Here is a 16,871-nt window from a genome sequence, read left to right on the forward strand (position 1 = left end):
AAGTTCGCGCACAAAGATGTTCGTTTAATTGTATACCCTAGATATTGTCCTGTGGAAGAGGTGTTATTTTGCTGGAACACATTTTGACGTCGGATTTGGTGTTAGTATCTTTTTCGTTTTGTGTCAAAGTAACTTTTCCTCCTTGCATCATCCCAAATCTGTACCAGGACTGCTTAATCTCTTTGCTTTTATTCTTCAAATCGTCAGGTGTATCTTGTTTTTTATCAGGTTCGTCCTTCTGAAAAAGTAACATTTTTAATAAGCAAGATAGAATAATTCACTAAATAGGCCACTAGCATGCATTTTATAATGGCTTTGAAAAAAAATGGTGTAAATGAGTCTTACAACCTGGATTTCGAAAATGCTATTTAAAAAATTAGAAACTTATAGTTCTTAAATAATAAAGCAAACAAATCCATTTGTTTTCTTTATTTGTTTTAACTCGTGACTTCACTATATCTATTACGAAAATTCCGGTCTCTTTTTTTATAAAATTCCAAACAGTATTTTTTTTTTAAATATAACACTGAATATTCCGCTGGCTTTGATGTTTTGCGTATCTGACAGCTTCATTTCTCGATACGATGAATTTTTTTTAATACAGTAAAAGTATTTTTGCATAAAGAAACAATAAAGTATATTTACTTATTTTTACGATCTTTGACCCCACCATAGTTATTGATCCATATTTAAACAATAAAACGGTGACCGGATAAATCATCACAATGATAATTCATCACATCTTTAAAAATTTATATAAAGTCATGGAAAGTGATGAAACAAAAACTTTATTAACTGGGTTAAATAGGTTAGGTTAGGGTAGGTTAGGTTTAAAAAAAATTCATCGTTTCTAATGACTTTATATCACTTTTTAAAAGTGTGTTGATTTGTCACTGTGTTGAGTTATCATGGAACCCAATAAAACACATCACTGGGTGCGCTCCCCGTCTGAATTTTGAAGGATATTAGCGGCTGACAGTTTTTTAACTGATTTTTCGATTTTTTTTTTTCACATTCTTAAAAAAATTATATACAGCCTTTTTTAGCTTATAATAAAAGGTCCGATTTCACCAATTGATTTTTGTTAAACCCTCTGGTTTCAAGAACTAAAAAAAGAAGAATTTAAAAAAATAATGAATGATTTTTGAAGAATCGATATTTTTAAATGTGTTGCAATGGCCTATTAGAGTCAATTTATAGTTCCATCTGTACTGTAACAGATCTGTAGAGAGGCAAATGTTCTGGCTTTGGATCCTGAGATAAAAGAGCAGATAAAAATTGTACCAATTTTGGAACGGTTTTTTTTTTCAAACATGAAATTTTTAATTAAGCTAAATAAATTGAGTGGAAAATAATGTACATCATAAACCTAATGCTACATGGATATATAGGAACGACAAACGACCACCTTCTTAGTCAAAAAAACATGGTGTGAAGGTGAGTTAAATAATAAATAAAATCTATGAAACGATACGTTACATCTTTCATATTTATTAATAGTGCGTTTTTTTAATATTTCAATAAAAGCATTGAATAAAGAGTATCACATATATGAGTACATATTACTTTTTCTTATATATACAATACTCTTTATTCAATGCTTTTCATATTTCAGTAAAATAATTTAATAAAGAGTATTACATAAATGAGTTCATATTACTTTTACTCGTGTATATAATACTCCTTATTTAATGCTTTCCATATTTCAGTATTTTCGGCATTGTATAAAGAGTATAACATATATGAGTACATATTACTTTTAATCATAAATATAATACTTTTTATTCAATGCTTTTACTGAAATATAGTATTACATATATGAGTACATATTACTTTTACTCATATATATAATACTCTTTATTCAATGCTTTTCATATGTCAGTAAAAGCATTGAATAAAGAATATTATTATTTTTTTTTTATTTTTATTATATTTATTCAATAAAAAAATCTAGAATGTGTGATATACATATATTTATATATATATATATATATATATATATATATATGAGTAAAAGTAATATAGCATATTATTTCATTAGAAAACATCACTAGATATCTTTATTTTTTCTATACCTGATTTTCATTATTTGTAGACAATCGCGTTGTTTACGTCAGTATTTAATTAATTATATAAAGTACTCACGACTGTTTTGCTCTTCTTGCTCAACCATTTGTAGAGCGGAGTTAAGCCCAAAGCCTTTCTGTAGCTTTCGTTAGCTAGGCCATAGATAATAGGATTAATAGCGCAGTTTAGATATATCAGGTAGTGCGATATAAACCATAATATTTGGAAAGCAGAGTCGACCTGTAAACAAAACATTTCATCATTTCAACAATCTCATAATTTGGCTATTGAAACAGGTTCAGGTAACAGTTCTAGCTAACTGGTCTTGACATAAAATAATCAACTACTTTAGTAAGGTCCATGAATGAAACAAAAGACGTGCACCATGATAGAGTTCGCGTGGCGTACCATCCTCTCTTCCAACCTCTGCCGATAAATAGCATGAAGGTTACACACTTTATGATAATATACAACAGTACTTGATTACAACCCTTCGAACCTCGGAAGGACGTTACTAGGCATAAACATCATATTCCATTAGAGCCTCCGAAGGACGTTACTAGCCACAAACATCATATTCCATTAGACCCTCCGAAGGACGTTACTAGCCATAAACATCATATTCCATTAGAGCCTCCGAATGACGTTACTAGCCACAAACATCATATTCCATTAGAGCCTCCGAAGGACGTTACTAGCCATAAACATCATATTCCATTAGAGCCTCCGAAGGACGTTACTAGCCACAAACATCATATTCCATTTGAGACTCTGAAGAACAGATCTAACCGGGGCGTCCATACATTGTAAAAGTTTTTTTTCTATAATGCAGAGATATGTAATTTGTTCGTTGTTGAAAAGAATAATAATCAATAATAAGTAATAAGTAATAATGTCAAACAGAACAGAACAAACTTGTCTCAAATATTTATAATTGAATCCATGGATAAAATCCTTAAATATATCGAAGTGAGTGATTAAAAATCGGCGAGATTTTTTCACGCGGGACACTTGAAAGTTAAAAGATTGTTCATCTTTTTTATTGTATGAACGGCATCAAAAGTGAAGTGATAGTTATCTCACTAATTCTCTACCCAAAAGGAATGTGTTTTCTAAATATAATTTTTTTTTTAATTTTGGACGTTTCGAGTAAAAATGTTTTTTTGCTGACAATTTTCATGTGTGATGTTAATATTTCATTGTTTAGAAATATTTTTTTGGAATAACATAATGCTTAAAACCTCAAATTGTAATATGTATTTATTGAAGACAATATTATCGATTCCTAAAAGAAAATTTGAAACAGAAAAATCAGAAAAAGATAGGCTCAATTCTAGGACACGAACCCAGGACCCTTGCCTTGCCGGGACATCGCTCTACCACCTGAGCTAATGGGATCCTGTCTCCTTCGGTCATATTTAACTGTATCATACTTAATATTACTTACGAATAAGAACTACCAACATTGTCTTAATTTTTCTCACCGGAAATTTTTAAATTATATAGTAAATTATGGCACATTAAAATACCTCAGAATCATTCGTCGGGACTTATCGGAAAAATGTTTGGAAGGCTGAAGGGTTAGCAGTTGTTGTCGTACCTATGTACATTATTATGTAATTTGCGATCCATCAATCCACTGGATAAACAAATGTTATCATCTGGTGGTAACAGTTATCCTATAATATACAATCCAGGTATTTTACAAACTTTTTCGTCTATTTTATAACATATTTGAATAAGACATAAAATCAGGATGCTCTGCTTTTATAAAACAGCCCTTGTCCAATTTTGGGGGAGTGTGTAGATCAGAAGGAGCTCATTTTCGCATTCAGAGAACGTACTTATATAATACTGTACATCGACTCATATGTACAATACAGGTATCGTTCAATAAGTACCCACCTAATGAAGCTTTTATATTTAGGTTATAATAAAAACTTAATTATCAAATATATATATAAAATCTTGTGGTGATTGCAGTTTTACGTGAATAATCGAGAAAACATTGTTAATCATTTATTTCTAAATTTCTTAAATTTAGGATTATTAATTTTGTGTGATTTAACTATTATTATTTTTATATAATATTTTTGCCACCCAATAACAAAGAATACAAAATCAATGAACCTCGCTCAGAATTTTATCTTCTGTCATATATTAAATAATAAAAATATATCATGTGTAATTAATTATAAGACTCTAATAACGGGGTTTTGTGCGACGCTCACCTTTTAGTTAATTCTAATGAACGTATTACTAAAATCTGAAATGTTTCTAGAGGGATCCCTACGGATTTAAGTTATTTATATTTAAGATTAATAATAACAGGACCTTACCATTAAAATATTTTTTGGTAAACGGTTTGAAAATTTTATAAACCTTTTCAAACTATAATATTAGCGGTAAGAACCAGATTTTATTTTTCTAGGCGATGAATTAGTAACTTTCCGAGGAATCCCTCTAGAAACGTTTAAGATTTTAGTAATACGTTTATCAGAAATAATTTTAAAAAGCCCCACGGAAAGATCGCTTTTGTAGGCCTGCTAAGGTAAAGTCGATCGTAGGTCCACCCATTACACCGTCCGCGCGCCAAATATTGTTTTTACACGACTTCGTCACTTACGTCGTTAAGATTTCCAGTTTATTTTAAAGATTTGATAGGGAAAATTCAACCGCAGGTCTGTCCAATACACCAGGGCCGCGCGTCGCATATTTTTGTGCACAGCTGCTTCACTTAAGTCGTTAAGATTTTGGCTTTATTTTAGGGAATTGTCTCGTCTTAATATTCACTTACCCAATCGACCTGTGCCGATTTTAGCTTGTTATTTCTCAGGAAAACCAGAACGGTGAACGGCGTACGACAGATTATGAAAGTGATCAAAATAATGAAAATAGTCTTCGCCACCCGAGTCTTATAGCACACGGACAAGGGGTGTTCGCGCCTCAAGATCTGCTGCTCGTAACGGTCCAACTGAAAAATTAAATAAATGTTATATCTACTATACCTACTAGAAAAAAATTATCTTAATGTCGTACAACAAGGATTCTATATAAGAATGACTTTTCCAAGGGACGAGCTTAATGAAACTAAAAACTTTTTAAAAATTTGTTTTTCTAAGAAATTTGCTTTACATTAGGTAACAATAAATATCAATCCTTCTGACTTCCATCTCGAGTTTCAAAACTATTTACTTTTGAAAATAGTACATAAATAATATACGTTGTCTGGTTTATTTTTTACACGTCAATTATACCTAGTCTTAAACTCATGTTAACATCCACAAATTGTTCAATCAGAGTATTTATACAAACAACAAACATCCACTAATATCTACGTACAACCACACAAATCAACCAATTGTTTAATTGAACGACATATTGTTCAATTCAATAAAAATTTCATCCACAAATATCCTTAAAAAACATTCAGAATAATACTTATCACAAAAATATCCCGTATTGGTCAATTGAACAAAAAATCGACTAAAAAAGACTTGACAAAATCCACAAATAATATTTTATAAAACAGAAAGTAATGATTATTCCCCTGCATAATACACGAAACTTTAAGCGCTAAGCAGTTTTGGAACGATAAATTTAACGATTAAACGAATTTAACGAATTTTTAAAAAATAAATATATTTTACCTTCCAAAAGATTGCTGAATAGCAGATGCACATGATCGCAAGAGGCAGCCATACCAAAATGAAAAGCAGTACATGCCAATATATGGGCAGAATATCTATGTTCTCCGTGCAATAAGTCTCCAGAAAGTTTTTCCACTGGCGTTCCTGTAATCAACAAATAAACATTCAACGATTGGAATAACTTTTGATTATTATATCCACCAAAATTCAGCCTGCGTATGTTTGTGATCGCAAAACTCGAAAAGTAGTCGACCGATATCGCTGAAAATGTTAAAGTTTGTTCTTATTGTTATATTTCAAATTTTGAGTTAACAATATCTTCTTCAACTAATTTTTCCCATATTTTTGGTTGATATCTTTTTTGAATGATTACAAAGTTCGAACGAATTTATTTGTAACCATGGTTAACCAATGACCGAGTTGGTTGAGGCGATATCCTGGTAAGACGGAGATCCTGGGTTCGATTCCCAGTTGAGACTTTTTTTATTTTTTTGTGTCTTGTTCTGATTGATTTTTATCAGTATTAACTTCTTCTTCAATAATAAAAAATGAATAAATCACGAATCAAATCGATATTTCTACCGATTGCTAATACATAAATATCATTCTTAAAATATAAAAATCACGTGTCACTGTTCGTACACGCTAATCTCCGAAACCGCCCAACCGATTTCAATGATTTTTTGTTAATGTGTATGGTTGTCTCCAGCTTGAAATATATGATAGTTTTGGACCCGATAGATGGCGCTGTTGTCTAGATTTAATTATTTTTTTCAACGATTTTTTTTCAGATTTATCATCCAATAATACATAAAAACACAAATTTTATCTTCCCTACATAGAGGGCGGTCTGTGGCAGGACAACGTCTGCCCCGGCCCACTAGTATAATATATAGATACACGAGAACATGAATCAATGAACCAATATACTAATTAGGCACATTAAACTCATTACCATTTTCACACGCATAATGAAATTGTAATATACACTCATTTTTTGATCCGAACATTTCGATTTTTTTCAAACTTTTTCTATTTTTGACAAATAAGGGTTTAAAAACGTTCGAAGCCGGGTATACGCTTCGACGCATTAAGGCGATTCCATACGTAGTAATGCAAAATAATGTGTTTTTGATTTGAAAATTTAGTCGCCTAAAAATGTTTCAGATGCTTTAATTAAATACTGCGAGTAGAATACATCTTGGCCTTTGAAATAATCGAGTATTTTTTAGATAAGTCTTTTTATAAGCCAAGAAAAAAAAATGTATAAGGCCTATGAAAACTGCTTTAAAGTTCAAAATCTCCTACTTACGAACCCATTTTCTCATATGATTTTATTGTATAATGTTGCTGTTTAGTATTGAAACAGCTTTTGAATATTACCTACTATTTTCCTTACTATCCATCTCCTTCCCTAAAAACAGCCCTACCCACATTGGACCTTATGAAGATTTATGTTGCTATGTTGTTATGTTTTTTTACAGTTCACTCAAAGTGTAATAGAACACGCTACAGTTGCAAATTCAGTTATTTATAAAATGATCGAAAAAAAATAAAATATTTATGCCTGAACATCCACAAAATAAAATAAAAGGCACTTTTTGGCCATGTTTTTTTCTTGCATAAATCAAAACAGGCGGATGGTGTTAAGCGGGAATTTAAACCTTTTCGCCATCTACGTAAGGTTTGTTATTGATAGCGGCTCAATTTAAAATATTACACGACGTAGTGCATCGCCTTAAGTAAATTAAACAGTTGATTTACCCCCTAAAGGTTTATAGTACCTACATACTTACATAGGAAAGCTTGAATCCTACACAGTACACACGCTGTAGTCAAAGTAGACGGCTAAAAATCTTTGTTAAAAAGAACATTATGTGTTTTTTTACAAAGATATATCATTTTGGCCTGGTTTTGACTTGGGCCACTTGAACAGTGAGTTACTTACAAACGGCCAAAAATTTTGTGCGGGTAGCATACTCGTCGCTCGTGAGTATTGGTCATACTATTTTACTATTCGTACACAACGCGATGCATCGACAACGGGTTTGACGTCATTTGCAGTTCTGGTAGCACGCTACGCTAGTTGCGTACACACAAAAGGAAACCAGCTAAGGAGTAGCATATCAGTAGGGCCAAAGTTTTAAAATAAAAGTGTGACAAATATAATGACAATATTGGTATTAAAGGTCCAGCGACAAAACGGCCTCATAAAAAGGCAACCATGTACAAGCGTGCTTCTCTTGGGAATAAATATTGGCAACCTCACATTTCCATACATATTTAGATCTACTGAATATAATATGTGATGTGGAATTGTCTTACCTTATAGTTCCTCCAGACGCAGAGCGGCAAAGCGAAGATAATGCCTATACCCCAGGAGATGATAGCTAGACGCAGGGCCACGGAGCGGGACAGCCGCGCCTCATGAGGCAGCACGATGGCCGTGAGGCGGTCGTAGGAGATGACACACAGGTTCATCACGCTGGTTACCAGCAGAGCTCCTGAAAATCTCATTGGTAAATAATACTCCATGTTCCTGCCGCTAAGAGCTTATTCCTAACCTCTCTTTCTGGTATATGGGTCATTTATAAGAAAGAGGGGACCGTATAAGGAAGGAGCATTTATAAAAAAATGTGGTGAAAATCCGAACCCTCTGATATGAAAATATCTGGAGTCGGTGAATTATTTTCCCATTTGATCTCTGGTGATTTGGCGTGTTGTTCTTGTATTGTTTTGTATTTATTTTGCTTATATAATGCACTTGCATAATGTTGATTGACTAGTTGATCATTTGTGGAAAAGTGTGTGGAAGGGTTTAGTTTTTCCTATGGGGAAGATTTAACCCGGACATAAAATCTGAAAAGAAAAAAAAAATTTGGTAAGGCCTGTTTATATTGGAAATGGAAAGGATACCGGTGGCATTTTACAGACAATACTACCAAGGAAATATTGGTGACCGTTTTTGAAACTGCCATTGGCTAGGATAGACTACAATGTGTACAAAGTGACACATTATTACCAGCAAAATTGAATGGTTAGGTTGGAATGGTTATCAAAATCAAGCGAACCCGAGATAAATCCCTCCAACTTGCAACCGACAGGCCCCAGTACATAGTTCTGATAGAAGTGATGGACCAGCAGCATCCAGGGGCACAGCAGAAGTGTGAGCAGGTCGGCCGCGGCCATGCTGCCCACAAGCAGGTTGGTGGGCGTGCGCAGCGGACGCGAGCGCGCCAGCAGCACGAGCAGCACGAGGTTGGCCACCACGCCGAATACCACCACCGGGGCCAGCGTGGCGGCCTTGAGGCACATTTCCCAGGTGGGCCGCATAAGCCACAACTCGGCGGGGAAATCATACTGGCTCACATCCAGGATGGACAGGTTCTACAAATTTACAAGTGAAATCAAGAGTTATCAAATAGCAGGAATTACAAAATAGCAAAATAGAATCGAATAAGAAGTTCAACGCGACGAAATAAAGTAACTAAATATCGAACCCCTGCTACTCTTCTTAGAAATGTCGTAATTGGGGAGGCTTGGTCATGCCTTAAGAATGCCAGAAAATTCCGAGAGTTATTCTAAAGCATCGTTTCTCAATCTTTTAGTGTCGCGACTCCCTTATAGGGAAAAAAAATTAAGTTAAAATGCCAACTCTTTTTCACTCCCTCACTACACATTTTAACGTTTACCATAATTAGGTTAAGTTTTACATAATTGACGTGAAAAAATGTTTGGAACGTTAAAAACTCATAACCCATCAATTGAAATATCGGCTAACAAAACTTTACAAACAGAATTTTTAGCTGGGTTTGTGGTACGGTGTGAATACGGAAGTTTGTAGTTTCGGATGTTTTGAAAATATTGTTCCCATTTGCCACTTCTTACTTATGCGAAAATGAAAAAAAACTTTAAAATCTAAATACAGATATCGTCTGTTATCACTTGAAAATAAAATACTTATATGTTTCAAATGTTGACCCATGTGTACTTTTAAGTGGAAAACTAACTCCACATTCGCTTTCATTGCATAATTAAGACATATTTATTTATTAGTTTATTAGGAAGTGTGTAGGCATACGTAACTTTTGAATATAACTACAAATTCATTCATTAATATAATAATTTTTCGTATGGGTATAAGTATGGGTGAGTTATTTGTTGAAAGATTGCGCCATTCGACTCCCCCTATACCCAGGTAGAGAAACTATGTTCTAGATTGTAAAGGTAAAGGGAAGACATCCGTTGGCCCGCCCCAGATATAGTTGAGTTTGGGAGAAATAACTAAACTGGGCCTACTATGGACTTCTCACTAACGGCGAATGATACTCACTGATGTGACCAATAGTCAATTGATCGTTTCAATTGAGGCAATTGAAGCGGTTGCCATTTGGAACTTCTTAATGACGACGGCGAATAGTGAGAATTCGATGGAAACTTTATTGGCAAATTTATTGACTATCTCCGGGGCCCCCGCATACCAGATTTCCACCGATTTATAATAAGTTTCTCGTTAACTCTTTAAGTTTTTAAGTTCCAAATAAAGTTATTTTGAAGATAATATCCATACATTAATTTGTTATGCCGAAACGTTAATTATAATCAATTCCTCGATAAAAAAAATCGCTTAAGCTCCGAAAATTATTTAAAACACGTTTTGTTCGGTTATTTAATATGCTATAGGTATGAAAAAACCACAGTGTATCTTTAAATGCAACTAAAGCATTTGTCGAGAGATATTGTTCTATTTTTTAACGAGTCGTGTTTTATTGAATATTTTCTATATTTTCGCTTAATTATTATCGTTTTTTTAATATTAGCGCGCTCCCTCTAACATTCGTTTTATAATTTATTTATTTTTAATACATATCTCCCTTTCAAATCATCTTTGAACGCTTACTACGGGGCCTTAAGCCACGCGCCCCATATTTTAGGCTTGTTTTATATTGTTTATTTTAGGTAACTACTGATGTATCTCTGAGCCAAACGACGCCTGGGGCTAGTAAAAACCTCAAGGGAGATGTAAATCTCAAGATGGGTGTTAGGTATTTATTTATTTATTTATTAACGGACATCGTCCAAATTACAAAATAATAACACCGATAAATTAAAATGAAAAATACAGGAGTAGACAAAGGTACACGAAAGCAAAGACATATGATAGATATAATATATGAAAATAAAGTGACAAGTCGAATCAAGTCAAGAATATGCCGTGGGTCAGGACCACAGGACACTTGTAATATTCCGTCACTTGTTTAGCGACTGGCAAAAATCATTCAGACTTATCCCAAAAAAGTTAAGGTTTTGACTTGAGTTGACCAGTCTACACATTCTGGATAATTGTGAATAATATCCATAATTTGTCGACTGATGGTTGAGGAAGAGCAGTTCATTATTTCTGAGTCTTTGCGAGGGGATATTGAAGGGAATGAGTTGCAGTAGAGTAGGTGAATCAATAATCCCATTTATAATTTTGAAGAAGCAAATGAGGTCATTTCTTTCCCGACGGACTTCCAAAAGAGAGAGGTTTAGAGTTTGCTCAATTTCATCATATGAGTATTTGCCTTTTTCTAAACCTAGCCTCCTAGCAATCCCTCTTAAGAACCGATGTTGAACAGATTCAATACGTCGAATGTGGACAGCATAAAAAGGAGACCAAATAACACAAGCATATTCAAGATGGGGGCGAACCAAGGAGCAGTAAAGAGTTCTAAGGGTATTTACGTTTTTGAAGTTCGAAGTGATTCTAGTGATGAAACCAAGTAGTTTGAGGGATTTATTAACGTTTACAGTTATGTGATCCCGAAAAGAAAGCTTGCTATCAAGGGAGACACGAAGGTCTTGAACAGATGTAACAGTTGTAAAGCAAATATTATTAAGTTTGTATTCGAAGACAATCGGTTTTTTTGATCTATAGAAGGACATAATTTTACATTTATCGACATTTAGTTTCAAACAATTAATTTTACACCAATTATTGAAAGAGTCGATATTCGATTGGAAAAGAAGGCAATCATCGTGATTTTTTATTATTTTTAGAATCTTATTGTCGTCCGCAAAAAGCCAAAAGCGTGTATGAGAAAAATACTAATAATGTCGTTTATAAACAACTTAAAAAGAAGCGGTGATAGATGTGCTCCTTGAGGTACGCCAGACGTTACTTCAATAATAGTAGACACAAAGTTGTTTAATTTAAGTAACTCTTTGTTTTCTATTGCTTAAATAAGAATTAAAGAATGATAGCAAGGGGTTTCTAATACCGATAGCATATAGTTTGGCCATAAGGATTGAATGGTTTACTTTGCAAGCATGCAACCAACCGACCGACCATCTAATCAAATCAATCGGATCGAAGCGAGACAACAAACAAACAAACAACAGATCACCATTCCAATTTCGACCCAATCGACGCGAAACGTCACACAAAAATGAATTGTATTATCAGCGCCTTGGCTCCTTGGCGCCTTGGCAAGTCGGCGCTCGGAGCGAACTGCTCCAATTGCGCCCGCGTAGGGCCGGCCCTATATCTATCGAAACAAAACATATTTTATGTATGAAGAAGTAAAAACTCCCGATCTGTGAGCTCTGGCGTCATTATAGAAAGAACGCGACTATTTTCGGGTCGCAATGTAATTTCAATCCTGGGTTAGTAAAAACTTTGAAATATCCATGTTTCCGTCAAAAAATAAGACAATGTTCCATAGCATATCTTTATGTATCTTTTTTATGTATCTTTTTATGTGTCTTCGTTTTAACATACTTATTTTAGCTAGTCTTAAATCCTGTATTCGTCTAGGATAACTTGAAACCTGTAAATTTGACTGTCCTGAAACGGGAATCCTTCCTAGTTGGACAGTCAAAATCATAAAATGTAATCAATATTATATTATAAAAAAATTAAAAATAAATAAAAATAGCGTTGTAAATTTGATAATTTTGAATAAGGTATTCCATCTCTCCAGTGAGTAACCCAAACAATAAATCATCCCATTGTAATATCCGTTATTAATCAATTTTTGCTAAACCTAAACGCGGCAGTACCTACCACGTTTTAAAAATAATATGTCATTGTTTGCACTGGAATTACTTGAAATAATATATTTTTTTAAATTAAAAATATTGATCTACCCAATATGAATTAGCCCACAGCCCGGCCCTGGGTTTAGGCAAAAAGAGACATGTAAAATTGAACTAACCCCACTGAGGGGGGAACTACCCCCCAAATGTTTCAAATATTCCCCTTATTGTTTATGAATATGATAATAACTTTCAAACTTCACAAATAAATCAATATTTTTACTAAGTACGGGTTGTTTCAGAGAATTTGATCAATTCATCAAATTTCAAAGTTGATTTTCAAGTTCTGTAGAGGTTCAATTCAAGTTCGGTTATTACATAATATCATTTTGGCCATCGTTTCTCAAATCTGAAATAATAACAGAACTTGATTAGGACCTTCACAGAACTTGAAAATCAACATGATGAAATTTGATGAATTGTTCAAATCTGTGAAACAACCCTCCAAGTATCTACTTATTTGTACCACATTAGGTAAGTATCTAGTTTTTTGTACCACATTAGGTAAGTATCTATTTATTAAGTACCAAATTAGGTAAGTATCTAGTTATATGTACCACATTAGGTAAGTATCTACTTATTTTGTACCACATTAGGTAAGTATCTAGTTATTTGGATCACTTTGGTAAGTATCTACTATGTTTGTCAACTAACTACTAACAATCAGGCCATTCTACAGAGGTACGCAGAGAGGATGGACCGCCAAACAACTCGGTCTTGGCACACACTCCTTGCCTCATTCACATTCATATACTGTCTCAAACATATTCTTCTGTTATTCTGACTCACATGTGCCATATCTGCCTCGGGCGTCCCCCACTTCTTATACCATCCATGTTCGTATCATATATTCTCCTTACAGTCCTTCATTAATTTGCTCTACATGTCCAAACCATCTAAGCGTCCCTTTTTCCTTTCTTTGTGACAAATAGTTAAATATGGACTTACCTACTTTGGTAATAGTAAAAAGTTTTTTTTTAATTAAAAGATAATTACATCACTCGAATAGTCGTTTTTGGTAACATTAATCTCCATCTTGTGCAGGGTGTTGCCGACATCCAATTCCTTGATGATGATGGAGGTGACGGAAGAATCGTTGATAGAGCAGTTGCTCTCAGCCTCTGTGATCCACGCTTTCACGGCCTCTTTCATGGTGTTGAAATACAGGGACTCTGTCTTGGACAAACACTTCGTCTTGTTCACAAAAGGAAATGAACTAATACACATCTTGCTATGATATATACCCTTTATGTATAATGTATACCCTTTTTATTATATATTAAAAACCCGTTTGTATAATGTATACCTTTATACTATATACCCTTTCTAGAGCAACCAATGTTTTATTATTTCGCTTGAAGAGATCACTTTAACTTAGTATTTAGTTTCACCTAAGATGACTCAAACTAATAAACTAGTAAATTAATCACATTTTTCCTGACTTAAAAGTCGTTCAGTTAAAATTGGGCACATGTTTGAAAATTAAGGTTTTTGCATTTATTATTGATTTTTGTAGTTTGATGCTTAGACGCACAAGCTCATTTAAACACTGATAAACATAACAGGAGATATCCTGTGACATTGGGTTATCTCATGGTGGTGTTTACACAACTAAGGAACCAACAGATAATAAATTAATATAACCAACAATACAAGGGCTGGAATCTTTATTGCAATGGTAATGGCTTGATTTAAGCCATGCATTATCTCATGATAACTTTGCTCAATTTTGTTATTACATATTATAAATGATATAAGATCTGAAGAACCAGATGGTAGATACTCTCAGTTACACCCTAGTTAAAGACCACCTTTAAAAATTTAAATGCTGCTAGATGGTGAAAATGGTTATGGCTGTGTTTGGTGGCCACATCTGAGTAGCAAGGTACTTCCCAACCTTTCTGTTCAATATCTTCTCCCTTCTACTACCATCAGCTTCACAACATACTCCAATTGGGGATGCCATAGTCCTAATGGTCTGGGCAGTAGGGACTTTTTGCGGTGTTTACATAATTTTTTTGAAGATCTAATGAATAAGCAAACCAAAAAACAATAAATTTTTGTACTGCATAGTTACTAAAACAAATGTTTTAAATTTTACACAATTGTTAACAACTATTTATGTATCATGAACATTTGTATCAGTTGTGTAAAATTTAAAAAAAACATTGATCAGTAACGCTGATAATGATTATAAGTTGGTGGAGCTATAAGACAAAACATTTATTTAACTCCTAAATATTTATGTATTATCAATAAATCTTTCCCAAACCCCGATTTCTTCGCCTCGGTAATTCCATATTGGATACCAGATACCTCCCAGCTTTACCAATAAAACAATAGGTAATTAATCATCATTAATCCTCAATGCAGAGCGCAATCTCTCCGCGGTTATTAAAGTAGATATGCGGCCAGGTATCTGTTTCAGAGTTTATCATAATTTCCCGAGTCCCATCCACTCTACCATGCCTTTCCAGCGTCAGATCCTTATCACTCCGTATGGTAACTCCATTAAAACCCATATCAGTTTGTTTGTTTAGCACTTAGAGCCTTCATAATCTTTGCAACAGATGAACAACCAGTTTTATGATATAAACCCTCCATAAAACTTTATGTCGCAATAGGTTTTTTTTAATAATATATGGCTTCTATTAAAATCAAGGCAAGTTGAATAGCTTTGTTTATTTTGTACAAATAAGCGAAGATAGCAGGCCACAATGAAGTGCTGATACCAATCCTGATGTGAGTCATGGAACTAGGAAGGATGACTAGATGTCATGGAACTAGGAAGGATGACTAGATGTCATGGAACTTGGAAGGATGACTAGATGTCATGGAACTAATTATTAGTCATGGAAGTAGGAAGGATGACTAGATATCATGGAACTAGGAAAGATGACAAAATGTCATGGAGCTAAGAAGGATAACATGAACTAAACAATAGACTGAATGCTATAGAAATGTATCCCTGGCTGCCTAATATCCCTGTTGTAAAACCATGTATGACCAATGACCATATTAAAAATGTGGAGAATCGGAAATTAACAGAATGCAAGCCTGATGTAAGTGTGATGAATAAGATTGAGATTGGATTAAGATTAAGATTGGTTTATATGATGTGAAAGTAAGTGATAGAAGAAGTCGGGGAAGCCCAAGGAAGACATGGGAATCAAATACTTGAGTTGGGCAATGTCAAGGATCAGAGCTACAGAAAACTCTATATAAGACAATGTATGAATATGGATAAAGCAAAGAGTGTGTGCTGAGATAAGACAAAATTTGTGTGATGGTCCATTCTCTGTGCCTACCTCTGTGAGAGATGGCGTGATGGTTAATTAATTAATCTCTTCTTACAGAAAAATATGACAAAACAAGATTAATATCTATCACAATTTAACCCTTTCCCTGCGGGAGACGCACGCCTGCGACGCACTGTACATGCCCTGTTCGCGGGAGGCAAATCTGTGCGACGCAAAGTTTCTTCGGCGTTATGGGTATGAAACATGCTTGAACACGGTAAAACTTATACTCCTAAAAAATCTCACATCTTTACACTACTGACATCTTACGATATTTATCCATAATACGTATCCTAATCATCGATACAAAGATTTGAAGGGATCTTCCAACTCAGAGCGAAAAATGAATCAGTTTGAATTCTTCCCGCGTCTTTACACACGTTATTACGCAGGCGCATTTTATAAGATTCTCAAACAGAGACTCTCGCCGTGTAGATTACATTGTTTTATCGAATTATTGTTTGCTTTTTCGTGGATATGAACTATTTTAATTACAGTGTACATTCATCTGATTTATCATATTTTAAAATAAGTTCAGTTACATACATTCATTCAAACTATTGAAGAAATATAAAATTTCGTCAGTGTTAGATTATTTTCAAATAAAGATAGTGGTTAAAACTTATTTTTAGTGAAAAATCAAGTGTAAAGTTGTACAAGTTTGACTTTTTATCAATTTTTGAAAGTATTTTTATTGCCAAAATACAAAATGTCGGGTCCTGGTCTTAATGACGAAGAAATATTTGGTGCTACTTTAGAAATAGATTCAGATTTT

General features: G+C 33.9%; 1 protein-coding gene across 1 annotated transcript; it reads right to left on the reverse strand.

Moving 5' to 3' along the window:
• Positions 1-19: 19 nt before the first annotated feature.
• LOC149426684 (neuromedin-U receptor 2) lies at positions 20-14,024 on the reverse strand. The gene is made up of 7 exons (XM_089641561.1): positions 13,794-14,024; positions 8,789-9,104; positions 8,043-8,221; positions 5,718-5,861; positions 4,865-5,041; positions 2,146-2,307; positions 20-238 (listed from the first exon to the last, which is right to left on the reverse strand). Exons 1-7 carry the CDS (start codon positions 14,022-14,024, stop codon positions 38-40), a joined length of 1,410 nt encoding a protein of 469 aa, XP_089497687.1. The 3' UTR covers positions 20-37.
• Between the last annotated feature and the right edge of the window lie 2,847 nt (positions 14,025-16,871).

Source organism: Hesperophylax consimilis, chromosome 1 (genome assembly GCF_061612785.1).
Source record: "Hesperophylax consimilis isolate HC1 chromosome 1, BYU_Hcon_1.0, whole genome shotgun sequence".
Lineage (NCBI taxonomy): Eukaryota > Metazoa > Arthropoda > Insecta > Trichoptera > Limnephilidae > Hesperophylax > Hesperophylax consimilis.